The sequence below is a fragment of the Scophthalmus maximus genome, chromosome 19, assembly GCF_022379125.1.
Source record: "Scophthalmus maximus strain ysfricsl-2021 chromosome 19, ASM2237912v1, whole genome shotgun sequence".
NCBI lineage: Eukaryota > Metazoa > Chordata > Actinopteri > Pleuronectiformes > Scophthalmidae > Scophthalmus > Scophthalmus maximus.
In genome coordinates, this window is record NC_061533.1 from 4,682,824 (window position 1) to 4,710,745 (window position 27,922).

Genomic DNA, 27,922 nt, shown 5'->3' on the forward strand with positions numbered 1-27,922 from the left:
ATTAAAAGTGTCGCCCTACAGGCAGCGTTGAAAACCCTGGACAGGAAACTGCTATCGCTCCCAAATTGATTGACAGGTCTTCAAATAGATGAGTGTAAACTACACGACAACATAATCTAATGAATCTATGTTTTCTGATACTGTTCAAGGTTTGTCTACATCTGCCAGCGCTGTAAACAGGCCAAGAAGTGTGATTAGTAGACAAACATAGGATGAGGATCATTTAAATCCTTTACACAAATTCATTAAGTAGATTAATTAAGATCATATTCATATTCATAATATGATAAGTGGCAAACAAGGCCTTGTTTACGATAGAATCATGTTATTATCCTGATTTGAGTTTTGGTGCCTTGAAGAGCCCATTGATAACCACTTTTACTGAACCCTCACACACAATTCAAATAACTGATCTATTAAATTATTAAAATTATTTGAGTTTGTAGTGATATGATCAGTAGAGGAAGTACTCTACTAAATACAAGTACACATAATTATAGGAAAATAATCATTAAGGTATTCCATTTTATATTATTATATTATTATTACTGATCCATTAATATATAAATCAAATTGGACTGTTGTCGTTTGTCAAGAAGATCTGAGAACTAACTAAAAAGATAAAACTAAACTGCACTATATAAAGTAAGTAAAAGTGTGTTTTGTAGAATCTTAAGCCTGTACAGTGACCGATAGCTTTAGATTAATATGCATATAATAAGGTACAATATTTACCATTGGACTGTGGTGGAGATGAAATATAAAGTAGCATGTGATGTGAATACTCAAGTAAAGTACAAATACCTCCACATTGCGCTTAAGTACAGTACGTTAGTAGATGTACTTTTCACCACTGGATATTATAAGTCACCTCATTTTGTTTCAGCAGAAATACGATGTGCATCACTGTCGGTGATGTTTGATCATATCTAAGGATTAGTCTCATTACATTTTGTTCTCAGCAGGGAATAAAGACTGTGTTAGATACAACTGGTTAAAAAGCCTTTAAAAAGTTGGCGACGTCCAGTGCTGTTCCTCAGGCCGCACGGTCCTTATTGCACCAATTTGTTTCACTGTCAATATAATCTTGTTTATGAAGTTTCTTTGACACAATAAGTAATTCCAATTTCGCTCTGGTTAGTCAATTTCCCCGAATGGCCTCCCCGACGCAGACGTTCGGAGACTTCAGCTCTCCCTCTTCCCGATGCGTACAAGGTCCCACGTTAGTTCCACCTGATTCAAGTAGCCACGGGGCAGAAAGTTTGGGGCCCCACCTTTTCCTTTTCGTCCACTTTTACCCGCGCACACGCAAATCTTCCGCCGGCGCCCCGATCGGATCTGATTCCCATAAGGACATCGTTGCCCATAAAGACGCAACCGCCTGTCGGTAGAGATAAGGGGGCCTCGGGGCCGAGTTCCTGACCGGCCACGCCTGCGTCTGGTGCTATGCTGATCCGATTTGGCCACAAGCAGGGCCGGGCCACCGCCTGCTAATCAGGAAACCAGAGTCCGCCTCGGGAGACCTGCGCTCATTTTGATATTGCCATTAGACGACAGTGCCCTGTCGCTGCTACACTTGGTAAGTTAATGTTTGCGAGTCGTCGTCCGCTTTCGCGATGGCCATCTGGGCTGCAGTGGGGCGCTTGCTCGGCGGTGCATGTGCGAGTGGGCGTACGTGTATATCTGCGCCGAGTGGATCGTGGCTGCGGCCGAGAAAGGGCTCAAACGGCATTAGAGAATTGATTACCGGTCCCTGAGCCCTGATAGACTGCGGGCCTGTGAGTCCAGTCCCTCTAATCAATGGGCCTGTGTGTGTGTGTGTGTGTGTGTGTGTGTGTGTGTGTGTGTGTGTGTGTGTGTGTGTGTGCGTGCGTGCGTGTGCCTGGAAATGTTTGCAACTCATCGAGACGGGGCAGAGCTGCCGGCTTCTCCGGTCGCCAAGTGGCCTCTCATGATGCATCATAATTTGGTTGGAGGACGGTGCTGGCAAGCATCAAGTCGCTGGTGCAGTTCTGGCGCGGGGCTCATGAGCTACTCGTTTGTGTCATCATATCTGCACAGTAGGCGCAAGGGAATCGTCTCCGCTGCCAAAGTTGGCATCTGGGTTTTGTCCCCATGTGAGACGGAATACCTGAAGTCCTGAGTGGTTTCCGTGTCATGCTACATTTTCTCACAAGCAGGAAAAAGGCCGGGTCATTTTATATCCACCAACCGAACCCAGAGTCTGCTGTTCACGCACGAACGACGCAGCGGGAGTTTGTCCAAAATGTGCAGAACATTAGGGAGAGGAGTGTCTCTTGGGTAGAGCGCCCACTTGCTCGCCGCGGACTCTCCCGGAGATCATCGCGCCTCGTTCACACAGGGGCTCATTCGGACATGATACTACTCACTAGATGATCACTGGTGTCTAGCAGGAGGTAGAGCTGATCAGCCGCTAAAACAGAACCCCAAAATTAGCCCTTGACAGCTGTGCCATGTTTGAATGTGTCACATTCAAAGCTGTACCTTGGTGCGCTTCCTCGATTTTACCATAGCAATGATGACAATAAGAATAATCTGACCATGAGGTAGGATGAGCCAACATTTAGATTTGAACAGATCTTGTTAAACGAGCAACCCAAAGCGAGGATGGTCCAGTAGTTGACCACCAGTGTATATTAAAACAATTCATATTATTATTTCCTCACCTTGTTTTTCCCTTAATGGCTCGCGATGGAAATTATGTTGAATAATTAATTTAAAAAATCATAACCCTAACCACATTAACGACCCCTTTTCCCTTCCACACTACGCACAATCCCCCCCGTCACCAGTACTTTAATAAGCTCGTCCGTGCTCCTCGGGTCCTCATCTTCTCCGGCTTAATTGCCCGGCACCGTGGCCCGGGACACAATAACCCGACATTACCCTTCTGACCGCCCGGGAGACATTTCTCTCCATTCATCTTAATGAGGTATGGCCGCGTATATCTCATTATCACCGCAGTTAAGTCGTCCGGCACAAAGAGCTGAATGAGCAGCAACGCTCGGCATATACCGCGCCGGAGGGAAAACAGAGGTTTCGATATTTTTTTTGGGGGGGGGGGGGGGCACCGACACACGAGCGATAGTTTTCCTTTTTCGTGAAATTCTATTAATTTCCCCACTGTCCTTTTGTCTCGGGAAACATTTAATTAGTTTGGATTACTGCAGAAATAATAAAGAGTAAAAAAAAAAAGAATGAATATTAAATGCATGTCAACTGTGTTCTGCATTGCCAGACAATCTTCTCTTATTGGTGAGTTTTTATTTTGCAGGAGGGTTAATTGTCATGTTTTTGGTTGATTGTATTCATTGTATTAATTCATTTTTTTTTCTAATATACATTATCTCAGGGCTCTTTACATAGACAAAGGCAATACATCACAATATGAATATGCAATATATCAGAAACCCACAGGCACTTGTTGATCGTGGGGAGAAAAAAAAAACAACAGGAAGAAACTCGGTGTGGGCGGAACATCTGCCTCGGCCGGATGGCCTGATTGTCTTTCGTGCCCAAAACGTTGCCATGAAGTGCCCTCAGCCTTCATTTTAACAGCCTTTCCAAAAGCTAATAACCCTTTATTTCGATGATAATTCGTAAGATTTCCCCCCTTAGATACTTTGCGAGGGTGTTTCTGCAATCGCGCTCGGAAAGAATTGACTCCAGTCGCCTTTTCCTGTAGAAACGCAGCAGATACTTTGGTCTGTGTGTGTGTGTGTGTGTGTGTGTGTGTGTGTGTGTGTGTGTGTGATGATGTGGAGGGTTTTATTTTTCATCTGGTTTCCATCCCTCCCCCAGAAATGATGAGCAAATTTGCCTCCTCACCGACGTGAGAGAGAAAAAGGGACGAGAGATGAAAACGGCTGCCAATGCTTTGCAAATTGCAATGAGTACAAACAGAAGAAGCTTCCACCGCCTGTTATGCGCAATGTCCAAATGTATTCGTATTCTGCCTACCGACGGAGATATTCGGGTTTGGCTCCGTAGATGCTCAGTTCTCTTCACTTTTAGCCATTTTAGCAAATTCAAGACGATAAACAGCATTTAACAGACAAGACAAAAAGGCGACAAATAACTAATGGTTAAAGAAAAGGATAATAGGAACATGAGTAATAGCTAAAATTGTGTAAAAGTCATTTGAAACGTAACGTTTTGAATACTCGCCCTTTAACGTACAGGATGAAGATCCCACCGACATGCACAATATTCTCTGTGGCCTCGTAATTTCTGAAGGATAAAACCGCTTCACTTCCTGAAGATCTTTGGAAGAAGAGCAGATTCCTCCTGTTCCTATGGTAATGGCTCCCCGCCTGTTAGATGTGATGTAAAATTAGGACTTCCATCATGTCTCTAACAAGAAGCATAATCTTGCCAATTAGTGGCATGAGGCATGAAGTCATCTGCAAGTGACCAGATGTCCTCTCTTTTTAAAGTGGAAACCAACAAAGACGTCAGTTTAGCCACACCCCCTTCTGTTTATATATCTGCACCTTCCATATCAATTTGTGAAGACGACAATGTAGAATAACTCGGCCCCCATCTGACAATTTGTTTCACCAGCACGACAAAGAAAGGATTCCAATCCTGGTGAATCTACTTCCAAATCATTCAGTGTAAAATCAAAGTAAATATGCGCATACATAAGGCGGACGACTAGTCATATTTAAATGCTTTTAATACGTTCATTTTGTATTCTTAATTGTACGTCTATGTCCCGGTAAAATATCAGGCGGCAAACACTTGTTGCTCCTGCAGGTCGTATAGACACAGGAAGGAGGATGTTGAGCCACACGTTCCTCATGTTTGAAAGGTCCAACATGACGCAATACATTTATAAACAGAGCACAAGATTATGTACATTTAATTGGAAATGTATTACAAAGTGAGGGGCATGTAATAAGGTCTTCCCTAAAACAAAAATGGAAATGCATGTGCTCTTTGACCCACAAGTAATAAAGCAACTAGCCTTAATAGAAATGGTCATTTAATAAAAAGGTGATGAATCAATCTCCGAGCCAAACGACAAATCACTATCTTCTTTTCATCGGTCACGCGCGCACACACGTGGGTACTTGTACATATCCATCCTGGCAACCCATTTTTTCTTCCCCCGGAAGGGATTTGTGACGAGGGGTTAAAGAGCCCTGCTGCGGGATCAATATTTCAAGGTTCTGATCTGATGCGACGACGGAAGTCTGCTGCGAGAACGTCACCCAGTCGCCGTTGACCCCGCTCGGCAACAATCCATTGTGTCCAGGTTCGAAAGGAAAAATGGAAAAGTCCTGGGAACGTGTGACTCACCCGATCATTTTCTCAGTAGTTTCTTTGGAAATGTGCCTCGTCGCGCAAATACACAGAGAGAGAGAGATTCCTGAACGATGTCATCCTCTGACGGCACCCTACTCATCCGACTTTGAAATGTGGGAGCCAATTTCTGCAGTCAATCAATGGCTTCCCATCTGACTGAGCCCCTGCAAACACACACACACACACGCACACGCACACACGCACACACACACACACGCAGAGGCTCATGCTCCGTGAATCAATCAAACCAGCGGTGCACAGTCAAGAGATTTGCTAATCACACTCCATTCAACCTTTCAAAGGATTTTCTCCCTGTTGACGCACTGGAGAATTAGCGATCATCTAAACTCCAACCGAATTTCCCAAAAAATTAAAAAATCCACTTCATTGTCGACGCAAACACTTCGCGCCGCGCCGGCGACCGACCCGACACACTTGACGTGCAACAACCGCGCAGTTGATCCGACGCAGAAGAGGCGAATGTCTTGTTTTTTTCGGAAGCGGGAGATGAGACAGGGATAATCAGGTTTGGTTTCCGTCGTCGCCGTCGTCGTCGTCGTCGTCGTCGTCTAAAGTGAACATCAGGCCACAACTTCACAAGTTGAAGTTGTGGAGGCACAGCGCGCTACACAATCGTCACTAAACCTTCATGACGTCATCGCTGGTCCCTCTCTCTTCTCTGGCTCTTCTGCCATATTTAAACATCCGCCAGAGGAAAACGGAAATGCGGCTCTACTGTACAGCCAATCGCGTGGAAGCATCTCACGGTGTTGTGGCAAAACCTCAAAAAACCTGTACGATGCTGACAACAGGACGGAAGAGAAAAATCCATCGTGTTATTTTTAAAGAGGCATAAAACAACAAGCACACTTGGTTAAAAAAAGAAGAAAAAAAAGCATATGAATTGATTATTACTATAGATTTTTCATGTGCAGCGGAACTTGACTCCCTAAAGAGTTTATCGTATTTGACTTAAAATAAAGACCAGCAATAATAAAACATCGGGCCAGTGGTTTTCTGACAGCTCGCCTGTGAATACATGTAATAATATATATAACATATATATATTATATACATGGTAATATCATATAGTCGTAATGCCACCTTCTGAGACTTTCAAAGCTTTTTTTTCTTTTTTCTTTTTGAATGTTAAGCACTTCTCTTATTGAATTGGATGTTTGCTAATAAATCACGTGGCGCGCGTGATTCACCCTCTGCTCCTCTTCTTCGGGGGTAATTCTACCATGAGTTTGCATCCATTCCATGACTAATTTAGCGTGTTTGCTTCCACCGAGCAAGTGTACACATCGTATGTTCCTCTCCCTCCGCTCCTTTTTCCCCTTTTCTCTCCCCGTTTCCTGCCCTTTCTCTCTGCACCCCTCTCATTATGCGTCTCTTTTGAGACCCCGTCAATGTGGTTTTGTTTCCCCCCACCCGTTCATGTGTAACATCTACCATTTCAGTCGGAGAAAGACTTTTTCTCCCCCACCCCTTTAACTGTTTGGGTTTTCTCAGCGGTGCAAAGGAAACTGCGATGAAGACTCGTAGAGAGTTCACTAAACCGCCGCTGCGACGTTCAGGCTGTAATCCAGATACGCGAACCCCTTATTGCAGGACTCGAACCTGTTATTATTATTGATTTCCAGGTCGTTGTTTGGTGAAATGTCAAGCACGAATAAAGTTTCTTTACACGGTCGTCGTTTGTACACGCCGCAGTGAGATTGATCCACGATATAGTTCCAATTAGGAGCTGATCCAAGCTCTTGTTAGGTGGGAATCAAACTCTTATCATTATGTGGCATACGCCTGCAGACGCATTATTAACTCCCCCGTCTCTATTCAGCGGACTCGAGCGACTCCTCCGCCGCGCTTTGTTTCATGGACACATCTGCACTTTGCAGACACGTTCCACCTTCCACTTCCCCGCCCCCATTAGCCGCCGACCTCTGACCCGTGAGGATTATTGGTCCCACATGCTCGGCTGGAAAACGGGACATTCACTGCGAATTAAGTGCAGAAAAGTGCGGCGAAATAATGTATGTGTGTGTGTGTGTTTCAGGGGAGAAAGAGCGATGGGTTTCGGGGGGGGGGGGGGGGGGAGTGTGTGTATGTCTTCTTCTTTTCTTCTTCTCTGCGGATGAAAGCTCATCCATGTTAATCAGAGCTCTGGAGCCGTTAATGACAAGTCAGGTGACGGAGCATGTCAACAGCAGGCCCCCTAATAGCCAGATGATTCGACCCCCTCCACCTCCATCCATCCATCTAGGAGTCGCTCATCCCAGCCTCAGCCCGCGGGCCCAGAAATTGGAGTCATGATTATGAATTTATATGAGTGTTTAGGAGTGGCGCTTTGCCCAAATGCCTCTGTTGCTGGTGGAGGATTCATCGCTTTTTTTCCCTTCTTCTTCCTCTGTGGTAATTTGTGAATGAGTGGGAGCTGGCTGGAGGAGGGGGGGGGGGGGCGGGGCGGCTAAGAGGATTGAAGTGGGCGATTACAAGTTATCCCTAAAAGTTGTGTAATTCTTTTTCTAAGAAGCGGGGGGGGGGAAGAGAGAGGTCACAGGAAGGACGTTCACAACTGTGCAAAGAAAAACATTTCGTCACTTTCGATTGTATGGATCCGGAAGTTTCCCGCGACAAGATCATCGAGATTGCATTTCAGTGCGTCTGCAGCGGGAGAAGGTCGAACGCTCGAACGCTCGATTTTTTGCATTGGGGAAAGTGACGTCGCGCTGAAACAGGCCACATCCAGAGCCGCCGCCGCCGCCGCCGCCGTCTCATTCATCCATCGCCACCGTGTCACTCCCCCGACAACCCCCAAGTTATTGCCGTCGTCCGTCATCCATTCAGGCCATTAAGTGGAGGATTTCATCTCGGCGTTTCGCTACCATGTTAAAGTCGAGACAGATAATATCTGCTCCGCGCAGCTTTCTTCTCCTTTTCTTTCTTCTTTTTTTACTCTCACTGTTATTTACCGCTCTGCCGATCCACTTAACCCCGCACTGGCTGCAGGCCAGAGAGCTGTTTCTCTCTCGCCCAGCGCTGTTGCTCTCATACGTGAATTAGGGAGTTTAGGGTTTGAGTTATGGTTTCATTTTGAATAAAACGAGAACATAAATATTGATTCATTTTGACACACAAGTTGTAAGAACACACACACACACACACGGACCTGCTGACGTGCGTTACACACATTCCATTTTGTTAAAAAGACAAAAGTACTGAATTTATGTAATTACAACACAGTTGAGTAAGGCCATGATACATATAAACGTAACGGTTATAGTTTAAAGGGAACGAGCAGTTGAATGAATCCTTCAAAGGAAAGCAAAGCAAAGGACAACACGGGCGCGTCTCAAAAAAATAGAATGTCGTCAAAAAGTTCAATATTTTTCATTTCAATTAAGTTATAAAATTATATAACTGATACAACTGTTATATAAATGAACATACTTTTCAGAACTTGGACAGTTCTGTACTTTGAATCCTCTTTATTGATTGATACTAGGAAATATTTGAATATTTTGTGATACTGAATTTTTGATTTCCATGAGCTGTAATCATTAAAACAAGAAGAGGCTTGGAATACATATATATATATATATATATATATATATATATATGTATATATATATATGTATGTATACAGTATATGTTTATATATATATATATGTATATGTATATATGTATGTATACAGTATATGTTTATATATATATATATATATGTATACACGTGTATATATAGCTGCTATTAGAGATACATACAGTTACTTACATAGTGACAAAGGATGTTGGAACACGTGTTTGTACGTTAACGCTTCAGAAATAAATTGCTCTTCATTCCTATTCATCCCAAACAATTCAGATGGATGTACAAAAATACGCCCGGACAGTTTTTCAATCCAGTCCACCGCGGTGATTTCCTGGCCATCACGAATATTTCACCAATCGGGCGAAACAGCTTTCGGGCTTTCGTAGCATTTCACTCGTCTGCGGAACAACGTCTTGTCTCCCGACATGACAAACGATCGCCAAGTGGAGGAGAGGCCTCACTGGTAATGACAGGAAACCACGGAAAAAGACTCAGGAAGTATGTTATGTATTCGGGTAAAGCTCGAACCAGAAGACTAAATGTCGCGCGTTTCAGAGAAATAAACGGTGAAGAAAATTGGCCAAGGACTCAAAATCGATAAAGCAAAAAGCATCAATCTGACGCCTATCGTCAATCTTATCACATCCCGCTGACGAGCGGAGAGAGATGCTTTCCTCCATCTCCATGACAACAACCCGCTCCCTCGTCGCCACCTCTGCATCCCGATCCTTTCTCACTGGGGATGTGCTTCCATTATCCAGTCGGAGATCCGCGGAGGGTTTGCGAGGAGCGTCGCAGTCGGAGTGAGCCGCATCAAAGAACCTCTCGCCAGTGTGGGTGTGTCATCCAGAGGGTTGTTAGTTAGATTAGATCGACTTCAGCAATCCATGCGATAGGAACATTTTAATTTGGAAGAAATCGACTAATTGAGATCGCGCGAGCCACGTCGCTGAGGTGGACTTTCACAATTCTCCATAAGTGGCATATTCACTTATCTTGTTTCCTCCCATCAGCGGTCCAGAACCCAAAGGTTTTTTTCTACTTTATAGTCATATGAGACAGGAGAATAAAAACAAACATCATTAACCCAAAAGGCTATTATTCTAAAGACTTAGCAATTCTTTTTTTTGGTGCCTGCTCCGATCCAACTTTTGGAGTTTAGCAAAACGCCCTGACCAGGTATCGAACGCCCGGAACATCTGTACCGAGGTAACCGGCGTAAGCCCACTGAGCCGCACCAGCGGCATTTTTCTGCACGCCTCAGGATGCGTAGCTCAAAGAGGCATCGCGTCATTCGTCCCACGCGGTATTCAGCTGCTTTAACAAGCTCTGACCCCTCATGGTCGGAACCTTTTCTCTTTTTTTTCTTCCTCCGCCCTTGCTCTTGATAGAAGTTGCAGCCGAGGTCGTCACCCAACGATGCTTTCAATGAGGTGTTGAGGTCAGACGGTGTGCCGGCATGTCATCGAAGGTTGTTCTCCTTTGAATGCTCTCTGTGTAAAGCAAAATTCCCTCAGAGGCCGAAAAAAAAGAAGAGAGAAGGCTTCATTCAATGTGCAATGAGAGGATTTCAATCGGATCGAGGCTGTGCAGCGTCACATCCCATGAAAGAGCCGCTGAAAAGACGTGTCACAGTTCGCCCTTTGCTGTCAACTCGTCACTCCTCCGCCTCTGACCCCAGAGGGGTCGGATGAAATCTCGATCCCCCTCCTTTACTTTGGCTCTCCTATGTCGCAGGGGCCTGCGCCTGTCATGTGACCGTTGTGCAGCGGTGTTGAACTTCCGCACCGATCATCTAACATTTTCTCTTTTAAACATTCAACGTCAACTTCCTCTTCATATTCAAAGTGGTTGGCGCGGTCGCCGCACAGCAAGGAGGTTCCTCGCTCCTCTTTTTGGAGCTCCCTCGGTAGAGCGGCCCCGGCTCCCAGTGCGGAGATGTCCGGGGTTTCCGACCCGATCCCGTATGTGACACGTGATCCGCTCCCCTCGTGTCATGTCCTCTGCACACTGGGCATGACCTTGTGACCAGAAAACTCAAAATCTAAAGATCGTCAGCAAAAACAGCACGACTTTGGATTCCCGCACTTCCACAAATACAGGTTCTGCAACACAAAAAAAAAATCTTCCATTTTACTCTGAGCTCACCTCAGGATCGATACAATGGAACTCGGGGACATTGTGAGAGAATAAAACTGGGAGGCAGCCGTCAACAACACATGAACGTGACACAAAAGGTCATTTAATAACCGTAAAAAAATGTCAAGTGGAAATGCCTGCATGAAGCGGAAGAAGAAAAAAAAGGTGCATCGTGATGTGCAGAGATGCATCGTGATGTGCAATCCTCGACTCCATCAAAGGGCAACTTGACTATTCGCACCTTCGCTGATTTCTCTTGACAACTCGCCCACCTCGTCTCGCCTTTCTTTTTTCCTCCTTCAAGCTTCTCGTTGCTCGGAACTTTTCGTATGCCGGGTAGAAGGAGCAAGAAATGAAAGGAGTATCTGAAAAAGATGCTTTGACAACTGTGGCGTCGACCACGCCCTTCGCCGCCTACGCTCTTCTTTTTTCAAAAACCCCCCCCAAAATTGGGAATCCTCTCCCTCCTCCTCCTCCTCCTCCTCCTCACATTCCTTTTTGTTTTCTTTCACTTTTCCTCTTCCGAACATCTACACATCATTAGAGGAGAGGGTGACGGCGTGCGCGCGCGCACAGGGAGATGAATGGTCTGGTTGAGATTTCAAATGGCGTAAAGTGGGCCAATCAGAGTAGCCGACAAAAAAGCCCCGCCACGGAGAAGTGATAACCTGCGGGCTGCTTCCTTATTGCAGGGGGGGGGGGGGGGGGGGGGGGGGGGGGGGGGGGGGGGGGGGGACGGGGGGGGCGGAGTGCCGGGGCGGTTTTACACGTCTAATTGCATCAGTCGGTGTCGGGGAGTGAGAGACTGACATGGGAGGTGAAAACATCCCATCAACAGTTACTAGGACTCTTGCAGCCCTAGAAGTTTTCCAACTGTCAATGTCTGTTTTTCGAAGGTTACACTCATTCCCATTCGAACCAGCTCGTGTCCGCGTAGCGCGAGGTAATTTCCTTCCCGCGGTCGACATGGTCTCCGGCGTGGGATAAATATTACAGATGCTGAAAAGGTTTGACACTTTGGAGAGTCAAGAGGAGAAAACCCTGACTTGTCGGAATCCAAGATGTGCTCGTAGCTGTTTGTAAGAAGCTTTCCATTGGTCTTGAATTCCTCTCTCAGGATCAAACAACGGACAGCTAGACGTCGGTCCGAGGTTGTGTCCGGATAACGCCAGGTTATATTTACACTCGTAATTACAAAAGCACACTCAGACTGTCTCGGTGTCAGACGTTTACTGGCAGGAGGAAAATGTTCTTTTCCATCGTGATGAGGGCGCACGCATAACCCCGCCTAATCACTGCGCTTTTTCCTTTGTCTGTCCTTGCCCTGTTCTACCCCAGAGCCAAGAAGAAGACCAAGCCCCTGAACCTTAAGATCCACAGCAGCGTGGGCAGCTGCGAGAACCTGCCCGCGCAGCGCTCGCCCCTCCACACCGAGCGATCCCTGCGATCCTTCTTCTTCCCCTCCTTCATCCCCTCCACGCCCCCGGTCCACGCCGACACGCCCTCTGCAAGTAAGTCAACTCTTCTGCTTTTTAAAAAAAAAAGTAAATACAAAAAATGAGCTCACGCTCGAGCATTTATGAAACCAGATGAATGCGTATCTCTTTCGGCGCGGCTGCGGCTCAGGACGTGGAGTCGTTCGCCCGCCGCAGCCGAGCGTCGGTGGTTCGAATCCCGGCTTGTGGGATGCCGTTGTGTCCTTGGGCAAGACGCTTGACCCTAACTTGCCTCTGACTGCTCTTCCGATGCGCGGTGAAAAGTAAAGTGGTCTACGCGACTAGAAAAGCGCAATATAAATACAGTCCATTTACCATTTGGCGAGTTTGCGTGTTTAGTTCTCGGGGCGATGTTTCACTCCTGACGCCAAGACATCTAGTGCCCCCGGGTTGAGAGGTGATCTGCGCTTGTACATTCAAATGAGTTTGTGTGATCTCTTCAAAGACAAAGGCGCTGCGGGAAGAACCTTGATATTTTTCTTGAAAATCTCGCTTTGGCGCACGTGACCTAAGCGACCGCTCCGCAGCGACACATCGGCGCCCTCGCACCACCCACGACCGTTCCTCCCGGCATAATTATTTTTGTAAAGAATATACTTAAATGCAGATCTGCTGGGGGGGGGGGGGGGAGAAGAAAAACGCTGCAAATGAACAATCAGCCCCGTGCCGTAATGACCGGAGGTGGTGTGTTGCCGCACACCGCCATCCTTATTGACCGATGCATTATATGAGCGTACTGCGGAAGCCATTAGACCGAGGAGATGATGTGGGGAGGAGGTGGGGGGGGGAGAATAGAAAGTAATGGAGGTCGTGTCGAGCAGAGGAGTGATGTACGGCCGTCACTTAGCCACGTGAATGGCCGTGGACCTCGACTGACAGGCATCTGGGACGTGCAGCCGTGCATATTTGTCGGCAGAGGCATGACACGGAATAATTCATACGCCATATGCACGAGAGCACGCGGGAACGAGGATTTGTTTCATTGAAAAGACAACCCAAAGACATTTAGCAGTATGACTGCAGGTATGAATCCATTGGCCGTATATTCTCAAATATCTAAAGGCTATTTAAGTTGTGACTACAGCTTCATCAATGGTTGATCAGTATTTTCAAATGCCTCATAGGTCGATTGACAAACAAACCAATGATAAAGGCTCAAGACCCCTCAACAGTTTGAGACGACGGACCATGCGGCACCGCCGACATCAATGTATGTTATTTTTCACCCCAGGTGGTGCGACACGGTCCGCCGCGTTCTCCTCGAAATCTGCAGCAGGTCTTTACTTTGAGCCGCGGACCGACGTACAGTGTGTTCCAACAACAACACAGAGAGGCCACTCCAATAGTTTTGGAAAATGTGTTTTCCAGACCATGTAATTGTTGAACTTGACGTCACGTTGACATCGGACCGACCCGCCTTAAAGTCATAGTCCCACAAAGTTTGGTGAAAATCGGTCATTTTTTGCACGCGCACGCCCGCACGCACACACACACACACATATTCAGTGTGCAGGGTAATAATAATAATCCCAACCCTGCATTCATTCACAAAGCAGTCGTGTCCCAGTGTCTCCCATGTCTCTGCCTGTGTGTGTGTGTGTGTGTGTGTGTGTGTGTGTGTGTGTGTGTGTGTGTGTGTGTGTGGGTGTGCATCCTGACAACCCACTGAGCTGGAGTGTCCACGTTAACAGTGTCCGCTCCAGGCGACAGTACAGATAGAACTTCTTGCGTACACAGATTTCTTTTTTCAGCTTTAAAAAATAAATTTAAAAATCTGGCTGTATTAGAAAAAACCCCCGCCTGTACGCCTAAAATCAAGACAAGTCGAGCATCTTTACAAGCTCCTCTGGGGTTTCTGGGAGCAGTCGTTGGGCCCCCGCTCACTCACAAATCTATCACCTCTGACTTCCCTCAGGTTTTTGTTTTTTAAAAAGTTTTTCTAGAAATACACATTTGATTGCTCAAAAACCCCTTTTGTCGTTCGCGTTGGTCACGATTCCAGTTTTTTGAAATGCTGAGGGCAACGAGCTCTTGTGTTTTTGTTTTGTTCATTTCAAACGACTGTCCCTGCGGTGTAGCTGCTCCGTCTGCTTCTGCAGCAGCAGCAGCAGCAGCAGCAGCCCGGAGTTCATGATGAATTGACCCTGCAGGGGAAATAAGCTTTATCTTTTTCTTTTATCTGTTCAAACCTTCCTTACTGTCACAGCTTCAACATGTACACTGTATCACAGCTTAAGCTTTTGACCGCCTGACTTCTCCACCTTTTTCTTCTGTTTTTACTTTCTTACTTATTAGTTCTATTTAAAAAAAAAGATATTTCATCCAGATGTTAGAATTGTGGCATGTGGTTGATATAAGGTGTGTATTTGGATATAGAAAAGATCATTCAGTGCCCACTGTGCTTGAATCGAAAATTATTCCCCCCCCCCCCCCCCCCCCCCCCCCCCCCCCCCCCCCCTCCCGGGATCCGTCTCCAGCTGTTATTTTTAGGAGCCTCATACGTTCGCTGATGTTGGGAATTTGCTTCACGAGAATGCGTGCGCGTGCGTGCCCGGTCGGCCGGGCTAACGTGTCCGTCCCGGCTCTATGTTTGGGATTGTTGTGTCACTCGCCGTCTCGTACGTCAGGATCTCTTCAGTCGTCAGTCAGGAGACTTGCTGAGGTTACCAGGCCTGTCTGCTCACGATGAGTCAGTGCGCCGCAGTCAAAGCTGAAACTTCACTGCTGGACAAGAGACGCAGATATAGATATGTTTAGTCCAGTTAAACACATTGTGACATTGGTCTTGTAGACAAACACCACTAGTTTTGACTTTCATCCAGTTCATCCAGTACTGAAGATCTAAATCACACAAACAGTCACAAGAAGTTCCCTCAAACGTTAAGTTATTCTATCAGAGTTGGGAAACTAACTTGCCAAACCCTGAATAAAAAAAGCAAGATCACTGTTTGTCCTGCACATGCTAAAAACTTATCTATCTATCTATCTATCTATCCATCCATCCATCCATCCATCCATCCATCATTCCATCTATCTATCTATCTATCTATCTATCTATCTATCTATCTATCTATCTATCTATCTATCTATCTATCTATCTATCTATCTATGAATCTATCTATCTATCTATCTATCTATCTATGTATCTATCTATCTATCTATCTATCTATCTATCTATCTATCTATCTATCTATCTATCTATCTATCTATCTATGTATCAATGTATCTATCTATCCATCCATCCATCCATCCATCCATCATTCCATCTATCTATCTATCTATCTATCTATCTATGTATCTATCTATCTATCTATCTATCTATCTATCTATCTATCTATCTATCTATGTATCAATGTATCTATCTATCCATCCATCCATCCATCCATCCATCATTCCATCTATCTATCTATCTATCTATCTATCTATCTATGAATCTATCTATCTATCCATCCATCCATCCATCCATCCTTCTATCCATCCATCATTCCATCTATCCTTCTATCTATCTATCGATGTATCTATCCATTCATCCATCCATCATTCCATCTATCTATCTATCTATCTATCTATCATCTATCTATCTATCTATCTATGTATATATCTTTCTATCTATCTATCTATCTATCATCTATCTATCTATCTATCTATGTATATATCTTTCTATCTATCTATCTATGTATATATCTTTCTTTCTATCTATCTATCTATCTATCTATCTATCTATCTATCTATCTATCTATCTATCTATCTATCTATCTATCTATCTATCTATCTACCTACCTACCTATCTGTCTATCAATTGATTGAATCGTATTGTTAATATTTTTTCCCTCACTTTCAACTCAAACAAAACTATTCCGTATTCAGGGACGCTGCTCTTGCTCATCCACTGTGAATAAAAGTAATGGTGGCCACAGACGGACTCACCTTGGGTGCCTCAGGTTGTTTGAGCTCACACAGGTGGAACGGACCACCCAGCCTGTGATGAGGCCTCTTGTCCACGCTGGAAAACGTGTGTGTGTGTGTGTGTGTGTGTGTGTGTGTGTGTGTGTGTGTGTGTGTGTGTGTGTGTGTGTGTGTGTGTGTGTGTGTGTGTGTGTGTGTGTGTGTGTGTGTGTGTGTGTGTGTGTGTGTGTGTGTGTGTGTGATGGAGACAGTGAAGAAGGGAGAGAGAGTGTGGGAGTCTGTGAGTGTGTGCTTGGATATAAATGGCCTACGTTGTTCTTCGTACACTTTGTGCACAACTCACCCAGTTCATCTGCAGCGACATCATCACCGACTCTCCCTAATCTCGCACAGACGCTTTGGAAGTCGTGTCGTCGATCTCCTAGCAACCAAAAGTGTGCCGCACTTCAACGGCGGTAGCTTTGAGAGTTGGCGAGTGAATACCTGCAACAACAAAAAAAGCAAGACTAAATTCAAAAACAGGGTTAGGAGGGAAAAGAGCTGCTGGAACTGTACTTCCCACAGCCGCTCTACTGAACACACACACACACACACACACACACACACACACACACACACACACACACCAGACCAGTTTTCCCCAGTCATTTGCCAGTTTATCTGGTCTTCAAGTTTGGCTCAGACTTGTGTGTTTTTCCTACTTGCCCGTTACCTGAACCTGACATCGGACCCGCTGGACCTAGATTTTGTAAGACAGTTTACTTTTTGTTTGCTTTTCTTACTGTAATGCATCATGGAAGAGTCTCTATTTTACCAGATAATGCAGATAATGGAATTTAATAGCAGTTACCACAACAGGCGTTTTCACCCGTCCGTCTTTGTGTGTGTGTGTGTGTGTGTGTGTGTGTGTGTGTGTGTGTGTGTGTGCGTGCGCGCATGTGAAATGACTCAACAGCACATTTATAGATTTTCACATTACATGGAGCCGATTGGTCAAAGGTCAAGGTCAACATATATCTTTATGATGATAATAATAATGTGCCCATCATATGATGTCATATGATAAATGAAGTCCCGGAGAAGTCAGAAAATGATGTCATGCATGCTTTACATTCAGGTATATAGAATGAAACAATAATTATTGATCATATGGTAGGAATGATGTCGTCACGATGTCATTATAAAGTCAGTAAATGATGTCATATAGTGTAGTAACGCGTTGACCTTTGCAACCAATACGATTAGATCAGCAATCAGTTGGGTTTTTTTGCATTTACATTTTTACCAGATTATTGGTGTCTTTGCCTCCGAATTCCAAATTGAACGGTGTTTCATAATACACCATCAATCTTTCATCGCCGCTAACGTTGGAGTTCTGCGAGTCAATGATCTGCGATCTGACTGACAGAAACGTTTAACAGCTGGATAATTATAGTTGTCACCAAACTCGTTCCACGCTGCGCTCACCAAAACATAAAGATAAAAAGTGGATCTGAAATGTCCCAATTAAAGGATATATTCATAGCATCACACTGTGATGTATTTTCTGTGTTTTTTATCAGTCAACCAAGGCACTGTTATTTATCATATGACCCCCTGGATTTTTTCCAAAAGCTCTGCAATGACTTCTCCTTTTACAATCAGGTGATAAAGTATAAAGTCAACTGTTGTGGTGAATGTTTTGCCGGGGGAGATCATTTACTCACTTCTGCTAATGAAACACTGAGGTCATAAATGGCAGTCAATAAACACTGTCGAACACTGTCATAAGTCAGGAGTCTTCGGGAAACCGATCCCCGATGCACCTCCAACGAACAATTGCCCTTCAGTCCCCCGTGGAACTTTGCACTTTCCCCTGTCACCGCAGCCAATGCGAAAAAAAAACAGCTCTAAGAGCCTTAATAGCCAATTAGAAGCGTTTAGTATATAAAAGCAAGTGATTTTTGAATGGCGTATTAAACTCGCCACTAGGGCTTGAAAAAAGGTTAAAAAACCGCTCATCCTGTTTGGTTGTGCAGCACGTTCCGAGCTTCGGCACCGCTCAATTCTCTTTCTCTTTATCGAGCCAATCGTTCAATTCGATGGAAAAAAAAAACAAACAAAAGAAAGTGTGAATGGCTTGTGGGGAGACTGAGCATTAACCTCTAATTAGACGGCCAATTTGTCCTAAGCAGATTGTTTTTTCTCGTCGTCCGAGGACGATGGATTTAGCCGCCGGAGGATTCATGGCGTCACGTCACCCGCAGGCCCGTGTGTGGCGTCAGATTGGCCTCACCACCTCCGCCGGCACCGTGTGTTCTCCCGGCCCTCCTCCCTCCGTCTCATTGGCTCGCTCAAAAAGTGCCAGTCTTACAGTAAAAGCCCCAACTACTGTATCTATAAGGCCTTAGCGGAAAATGCTTGTTTCATGCGGGGCAATTGCTATTTTTCCAGCGCTGTGATCGCTATTGTCAGTGTATGTGATGTTATTCGTAAACGTGTGTGTGTGTGTGTGTGCGTGTGTGTGCGTGTGTGTGTGTGTCTGCGTGTGTGTGTGTGTGTGTGTGTGTGTGTGTGTGTGTGCGCGTGCGTGCGTTCCTGCTCGTCAAAGTTGACAGCACAATATTCTGCAAAAAAAAAAGAAGAAGAGGCTGATCGGCGTTGTAACCGTTGTCATGGCAACTGTGAAACCTGGCTTTGTCTCTTGTTCACCGCAGGAGTTGTTTGCCCCCCCACACACACCCCACGCAGAGAAAGAAACCTGTCGTCTACTTGCATCGCTCTCTCTCACCCCGTTCCTCGCCGCCGCTATCCGGACGTTTGAGTTCCACCGCGTGGAGACGCTGCAAATCGGGGAACGAGGGGAATTGTGTGGGTGCACCGAACAAATCAGAGCCATTGATTATCCCTCGATAGTGCCGCGCCAGTTCTGCGGTGGACTGCGTCTCGAGCATTTTGCTCGTCCGTGACCGGCAAGCTCTCCGAGCCCGCTGAGGCTGCAGGACCTCTAGGATTCCGAAATGGGATGAGTGTGGGGGCGGCTGAGACGATGCAGCGACAGGGACAAAATGAGAAGAGGCTTTTTTTCTTGTGTTTGTTTTGTCTTCATGCTTCATTTATATGTTCTATCTAAATTTCTCCTCCGTGGGGAATGTGCGTTGCTTAGCGCTTCCGTCACTCACCGAGGAAGGCGTCTCAGCCTAACATCAGATAAACTATATTTGGCTCTAAATAGGCTCCTAGACTTGAGTAGTGTTTTTTCCTCTGTTGCCCACAACCCCCCCCCCCCCCCCCGCCCTGTTTGCCCCACGACCACGACAGAAATACATACTCCTTCTTCTTTTCCCGTTTATATGCAATTTCTCTTCTCAACCCACACAGAAACACACACACACACACACACAAGCGCGTGTGTAACCCCGTGTCATGTGACCGGCCAGTCGAGGGGGGGGGGGGAAGGAAAGGCTGAAGCTTAATTAAGCTGAGGCCAATCATAGAAGATGGAGTAGGAAACTGTTGTCTGGCGCCTTGGGGTTTCTCGGCTCCTACAGGGGCATCTGTCACAAACACACGCGCGCACACACACACACACACACACACACACACACACATACACACACACATGTGCATATGCTTTGGCCACATACCGACCCCTATTTTGTCCTGGTGCGTTGTTGTTTTTGCATGTGACTCCGCTGACCCTCACCACATTACCGACTGTTCTTCACCGACCGCCGGTTACCCGCGGTTTTATTGGGCCATCAAAACCTTGCCACCTTTATTTACGTTTGATTACTTTCCCGTTTCGTCATGGAAAGTTGGTCTGTGTGCGTGTTGACGAATGATTCAGCATTTACTTGGCCATGAGCTATCATGAAAATGATCTGGTTTTTGTTTTAGCTTCACCTGAACACCCGAGGGGGGAAAAAAACCAACCTGTGTCGTGTTCTTGTTTTCTTACTGTACGTGTATAAACAGTATACACTGTTTCCGAGCAGGATCATTGGCAAAGCAGTGGATCGTGGCGTGATTCTCATGGTCATGGGTTTTGAACTTCATGTTGTTGTAGAACGGTGCGTTCTCGGGGTTGGAAACTCTTTTGTTTTGGAAAAAGCTTTTGGTCGGCAGATAGATGCTCAGATAGAAGCAACGCGTGAGATAAAAAAACAAGCATTGGGAAAGGCATGAGTGCAATGAACAAGAGTAATGGTCATAATGAGTGTAAATATATTAACATAAGAATATAGACATGAAAAATGTATGAAAGCCAATTGTGCTGTTGTGCAAAGACGTGTGTGTATGGCCAAGCTGACTGACCGACCGAACCAATCAAATGTCTTCATCGGTATATCCGAGACCACCATTTCATTGATTTCATGTTTTTACGTTGTCATATGATCCTTTACGTGGAGCAGACCCGATGGCACAGTAATCCGTGTAGTCCTGGAAGTCGTCAAAGTTTCGTCTGAGATGGGTTCAAGGGCTTTGGTCTTCATTGTGCAGCCGGCGATATCTTTTTCATCAGCAACAGCTTCTTCCCCCCCGAAGGCGGCCGGACTCCCACACAGGCGCAGAAAGGACCAGACCTGTTCGGCCTCGGTTTCTTGTTTTTGCACGCCCTGTGGTGTTCATGTTTTTTTGAGCATGTGCACATGCTGACCGTCGGTAAAACAAGAAACCGAGGGCTCTCTGATTTGTTCCATGGAAGGTTAGTCATGTGTGCGCTCGGCACTTATCTGGCTTTGCCATGACCTGTCATGGCATCGTCAAGATAAAGAAATAAAAAGTCACGTTGTGTTTTGTTTGTTTGTTTTCGTTTCATAAGTAGACCTTGAAGAACACGGCAAAGATGATGCTGCGACATAAACTGGCATCAAAATGACACATGACTGACGTAAACCGACCCCCCCCCCACCCCTGTTCTTTGAGGAACATCCGAGGTCGTCACGAAAGACAAAAGACAGAATCAGCAGCGATCGGCGCTGAGGACAGACGTCAACGGCTCGCACGCACACACGCGCACACACGCACGCACACCGGGCGCACTGACAAACAGCCCTGACCGCGCTGCTGACAAGTCCAATCATGTGCCGGTCGCCAACAAGGCCGACAAGAAGCAGATGATGTCAGTTCCCCCTCTTCATTGAGTTATCAGGTTGATTGAGTGTAATTGAGCAATGCATCGGAGTGCAGAGAGAAGACACCGGGCCCCCGGGGAGACCGCTGGTGGAGGAGGAGGAGGAGGAGGAGGAGGAGAGGGAGGAAGGAAGGAAGGAAGGGGGGTTTCAGGGACCAGGAAGTGCTGCGCGGCACCGGCGCCATGAGATTAGAACCGACAATGACTGACGATTGCTAATCGTCTAATAGGAGCGATTGGGTTGCTCGAAGCTTTCTGATGTTTGCACTTTGTGAGTGGAGCAACGTCAGTCGTTGTTAAAACGATGGGAGGCATGAAGTTAAGTGCAAATTAGCACCAAGGCTATATCTAAACACCATTTAGAAGCCTGTGCGATCTACACCTTGTTTCCCCGAAAAGTTCCAAAAAAACCCCATCATCTCATTTAATGGTTGAATGTCACACAAGAAAGCGTTAGGTTGAATAGCAAAGCAGAGCGCAGCGGTTGGATCAGGTGACTCACAAAACTCTCGTTCTGCACAAAACTGACATAGAAAAACAAGGGAACAAATGTGTTTGTGTGATGATACATGATTTTGACAGCGTTTTACAGCGCGGCTCTTCTGTTATTGAAGCGCTGGCAGACGGCACATGATAACAATTCGCGATCATCTCAGTGCTTATCCACCTCGTCCGACTGCCGTCGCCGGCCACGCTGTGTAGGCTGCAGCCCCCCCCCCCCCAGTTTTAAGAGGCGGCACGGAAAACGTATCGGGCGACGCAGTCACTGCGAGCACTAATGGAGCGAGCGGAAAAACAAAAAAAGGCTTTTGTTGTGCAAACCTTTCGAAGCGAGACTTCCTCACAATAGAAATACAGGTAGCCACAAAAGTAGCCTTGTTATACAACAGGGGGTGGGGAACCTTTTTCCTTTCAAGGCCCATTTGAATTTTTATAACATCCTGCAGGGCCATTTTTGAATTTTGAATTACCGAATATATACAGTATGTATACACTTTATCACTCAAACCTGTAATGCCACAGCTGACTTCCGATGTCAGATGGGAGTGATGATGATGCTACGATTTTCCGGGTCTGGGTCAGTCAGTCATTCGAAAAGAACTACTCACGGCAGTAGGTTGTCCCAAACAGAGAGGGGGGGGGGAATAATGCTGTCATGAGATCGTTTTGTCCTGCGTTGCTTTTTGTGTGTTTGTGTTTGTGTTGTGGCCAGTATCAAATTGTCTCGCGGCCCCTATGCAGCCCAGAGGCCAGAGGTCCCCCCCCCCCACCCTTGTTGTATAAGATATTCTATTTGTGTGTGCACAACATGCAATCAATTCAAACGGGGCCTGGACATGTATACCGAGAGCGTTTTCCAGCCTAAGTGCCTGCGAGAGTGCACAAGAAAGAGCTGTCTCTCATTGTGTGTTTCCTTCATGTTGTCTTAGTTGTGGCCCGCTTTTAAATGCTCTGATGTCTGAGTCATCATATACTGCACTGCATGCCAGGACGAGTACTCATTATGCATGTATGTATCTGTGCACCGTGCATCAGACAGGAAGTGTTATTATCATTTAACCCTGGAGCATGTTTTTTTTTTCCCTCAATCTAAACCATCCATCCATCCATCCATCCATCCATCCATCCTTCCATCCATCCATCCATCCATCCTCCATCCATCCATCCCGGACAAATACGACAACATGTTGTTTACGGTGACGAGTTGACAGTGAGTCGCGGCTGACCGATGTGCAGGATATACATGCGGCTGATTAGGTCTGACACTAAAATGTCCGTTTGAATCCTGCGAAATCAGCTCACCCTCTGAAACGCCGCGTGTGGTACATGACTGTTAAATTGCAATTCGCCACTGAAATAGTCTGTATTACCATTTAGCGGGAAAAAAACAAAGAAAAAAACCCCAAAAACGGGACAAACGCTCACAGCCTTGACTCTTGTCCTGTTTCATCCCCTGCAGACACGCTCTCAGTGCCTCGCTGGTCCCCACAGATTCCCCGTAGAGATCTGGGAAACTCAATAAAACACAGGTAAGCCGATGGGAAAGTGTGTATGGTGTGCGTGTGCGTGTGTGTGTGTGTGTGTGTGTGTGTGTGTGTGTGTGTGTGTGTGTGTGTGTGTGTGTGTGCGTGTGCGTGTGTGTGTGTGGGTGAGAGTGTGTGTGAGTTCGCCTACTGTACATGTGCATCCACTCATACCGCCGTTATAAAATGCCAGTCCAATTAAAAAATGAGGGGCCTCTTGCATAACTCATCTCAATTCCCTTTCTTTCTCTCTCTCTCTCTCTCTTTATCTCTGTCTGTCTTTCTCTTCCTCTCTCACCCAGCGTGACTCTAAATGCCAGTGATCTAAAACATAAAAAAAACCTATCTCAACAACCTCTGGAACGTGGGTGTTTTCGCCCGCTGAAAGTCAGCGGGGTGGAACGAGAAGCTCTGAGCCCGATCGTACGCGCGGAGCCAAACTGAGGGCAGATGTAATCTTCAGAGCTTTGATTTGAATACTGGGGTTTGATTTTAAGAGAAAATGCCACTGTTCCAGCCAGCAATCTCCGCAGCGCGTCCATTTGCATAGTCCTAGCCCTTGATCGCATTGGTTGGCCCCGTTGTAGGATGGGTGCATATGCGTATGGCGGCAGGTCCACAATGCGCCCCTGTGACTTTAGGGGCCGAGAGAAACATTGCTTTTTCATACAGAATCTGCCCTTAACGTGACATCATTGTTCATATTTCACAGCAGCAACAACAACAACACCAAAAAAAATCCATCAGGTGGGAGTTGTGCCTTTCAATGGAGGCCAAGGAGGAGCCCGTGATAAAGAGATTTGGATTCTGTCAAACTGCATTAGTCACCTGCCATTAGGCAGCCAGCCGCTCCGCCGGCATGCAGCCATCACATCAGTAAACACCGCCAGTAGTCGCATACGTGCTTCGGCGGCGCGGCCTCGTCTGTGCGGGGAATTGGTCGCGGCTGTGGATTTTGTTCGTCTGGCAATTGACAGGTGTCGGACTCTTTGAGAGTGGCGGAGGCCTCCGAGCTCCCATAACTCGGCACTGACTGTTGCATTGATGTAAAGCCCCCTTGGCGCCGGTGCTGCGCCGCAGCGCGACTGTCGAAGGTGTTCACTTACTAGGGGCTGTGCTGACGAAATGAAAATGAAGTGGGCCCCCGCAAAATCAAATCAGCGGCCGTGGGAGATTCTGGAAGGTGAACGCTTTCTCCCGAAGCAGCTTCTCCAGGCGTCTATCATCCTCACGGAGGGGGTTATGCGCAGGCAATGTGCGGCCTCCTTCGGCAAGAGCTGTCCGTCAGAATGAAATGTGTTGAAAGGCGGCGGCGGCCTCCTAATCTACAGCTCCGCTTCTTGCAGCCGCGCAACAAGCTGAAAGCGATGTCCTGACTTTTCTCACTCTCTCCTCTTCTGCCTGCAGGTTTTCCACCAAGTATTGGATGTCCCAGACATGCATAGTGTGTGGAAAGGGAATGTTGTTTGGACTGAAATGTAAAAACTGCAAGTAAGTTATTTTTGTTTTGTTTGTTGGTTAAGAATTATTCAATTGCAACCTTATTAGTTATTTGTGTCTGCTCACACACATCTACTGATATCTGGTATTATTTCTTCCTTTTTTAAGTGTTTTTCAAAGGGGGCACATTAATGTGAACCCTTTTGTTTTCATCCCACTTGACCAAATTAGCAATTTGCAAATTAATGCCCACACTTTTTTGAGAGGTTTCATCAATGTGTAAAAAAACAACAAGATCTTTGACATTATTTCCTTGTAAACTAAAGATCTGCTTAGGTCAGATTAAATTGCTGTTGCTTTCCACAGGAGCACCTGTTTGCTGAAAACTTGATAACCAAACGTGCTTGTTATAAAAGAAACACAACCTGTAATTTGAGACCATAACAAATTTACAGCTATCATATCTCTCGGTTTTTAAAATGCTGCTAAGGGAAAATCTCGTTGTAAACAGATCCTTGTTTATAGTTCAGCCCAAGGTGGAAATGTCGAGTCTGAGCTTTTAAAAAACCCTGTCACCACACACAATTTGCTATATGAAAAAGATCGAATAACAAAAAAAGTTCCCTTGTTTAATGTCCTCAAGCAACCCAGGTTTACAAGTAAACGCTCCCACGTTTCATCAATGTGTGAATAAACTAAAATAATGAACAAAATGGCACCAAGTAGTGCTCATATCTCCACCAATGCTGAACAATCTATGTCTGATTTGTACATTAAGAATCCTAAATCATTTCCTTATAAACTTGAGAAAAGCTGCACCAAAATTGAACCGGTTCTTCCCTGGTCTGTTCCCCATCCACCCATCACCTTTGGTGCCGGTTGGTTCAGTACTTTTTGCGTGACACGGGTGAAAACATGACCTCCTCGGGCAGAGGTTACAGCAAATTAGACAAACGCTAATCACATTTCCTGTATTTTTTATTTTTTTTGTTTGCAATCAGGCTGAAGTGCCACAACAAATGCACCAAAGAAGCCCCACCCTGCCATTTACTGATCATACAGCGAGGCGGACGAGAATCTCTCAAAGGTATTCATCTTTTTCTTCTTCTTTCTATGCAACGTTCGCCTCGAAGCTAGAGTCGGCTGCATACACCATTTCATCCACGTTCAGGATTGCCGGGGAACTCCTAGCAAGACTAATACTCAAATGCGTATTAGTCTGGGACCTCCCGGTTCATTTTTTCGATTTCCAAGAGGCGTTACCAACGGACGCAGAGGAATCACGTGACGTCGCGAACGTCAACAGACGAGAGCGTGCAGAGCGGAGATGTCGGTGATGATGATTCCGCAACGTCTGTGAACCAGCGTTGACATTTATGTGGGAGAAATATCGGGTACTTTCAGTCGGATGCTCGTTCGTCAGCGGCGGCCATCTTGTTTTTTTTACATAAGTCGCTTCTCTCCGCGTCGTGGAATAAACCCCGCCCATCATCAGATAATCGGTTGGGATTGGACCGGCGGAAATCACTTCCCGATGGAGGGGGTCCAGACCATATTCTGGCAGAGCAAATTTTAAATGAGCTCCCAGAATTCGTTTGGGTCCCAGGCCAATGAAGACACAGGCCCGTCCGGTAATTTTACGAAAAAAGTTGGCGAGAAGCTTACGAATATACATGTTGTCCTAGCTGCTCGCTAGCCGCTGTTAGCTTCAGAATCCGAGGACGTATAATCCACAGCAATAATTTGCTGTTGACCAGTAAAGTAACATTATTACTTTCGTCACTGAATAGTATGAGTGATTAATTTCACTTTGCCCGAAAACTATTCCACACTGAAGGTCATGACAGTACCAAGGGATGAAAAGCTTGACAATAGTTTGTGTCTGCGTGAATGTTTATTCAGGACCAGAACTAGATATATTGAACCCAGCTGCTTTCTGCTTGCTGCCCCTAACGATTGCTCATTTATTATCTCAATGTGTTCGAGTCCTCGAGGATGCTTTTTCCCCATTAAAATAAAGAAGAAAAAAAAAAAAGCCTCTTGTTGGTTTAAGCAGATAAAAAGTTATCTGCTGATTAATTAAGCCACTTAGGTTTTGACAAAATGTGATTGCGTCATGCAATGTTTGTACTGGCAGAGACGGCACTGAAAAAAAAAAATCCCATTATCTGCTATCAGAATTGAGATTCTTTTGTGCTTTCTCTGCCCCCCCCCCCCCCCCCCCCCCCCCCCCCCTTCCTCTCTCCCCCTAATAAGATCACCCAGGAACGACTCAAGGTAAAGAACACTAATGAGACTTCTTCTATCCTACTTCAGTAATAAGCAAGTGTGACAATTTCTTAAAAGACAGTTTGCTTAAGGATTTTTGTTCTCCTCTTGACAATGTCTGTATGCGATAACAAATGGCTGGTGTGCCAGGAAGGGCATTTTGTTCATTTGTCACATTAGAGGCAGACCCTGATAACGAGCTTTTCCCCCTAATTGTTGCGAAAGCTGTGAGGTGAGTATTGTGACATTTCCGCCTCCCACTGTGCTTCATTGTTCGCCCGTTGTTCGTCCTTCTTTTTCCGCAGTCGCTCGTCTGGTACGGACCGAGTCGGTGCCATGCGACATCAACAACCCGCTCAGGTACACAGACCTGCACATCAGTCAGACGCTCCCCAAGACCAACAAAATCAACAAGGCAAGTGTTTGAAGAAAATAAACTGTGTTCAACAACTTGTGTGCAACCTGTCCTACATATCACAGTCCCCGCATTTTTTGGGGGGGGAGCTGGAAAAGTGGTTATGAGTCATCCAGTCGTTCCCAGGGGATTCGTGAAACCACGCGGAAATATCTTCGGCGCTGTTGTTGTTTACACAAATGGATTTTTTTTTCT

General features: G+C 45.9%; 1 protein-coding gene across 3 annotated transcripts in view; it reads left to right on the forward strand.

Annotated features, from left to right (window-relative positions):
* The window catches only part of ksr2 (kinase suppressor of ras 2), a 77,277-nt gene that overhangs the window by 18,796 nt on the left and 30,559 nt on the right, over window positions 1-27,922 (forward strand). For all 3 annotated transcript variants that reach the window (XM_047329267.1, XM_035640795.2, XM_047329268.1), the window contains 6 exons: window positions 12,401-12,573; window positions 23,541-23,610; window positions 25,012-25,095; window positions 26,046-26,131; window positions 27,301-27,321; window positions 27,618-27,727. In XM_047329267.1, the coding sequence (XP_047185223.1) occupies window positions 12,401-12,573; window positions 23,541-23,610; window positions 25,012-25,095; window positions 26,046-26,131; window positions 27,301-27,321; window positions 27,618-27,727 (544 nt within the window). The remainder of the gene's footprint in view (window positions 1-12,400; window positions 12,574-23,540; window positions 23,611-25,011; window positions 25,096-26,045; window positions 26,132-27,300; window positions 27,322-27,617; window positions 27,728-27,922) is intronic.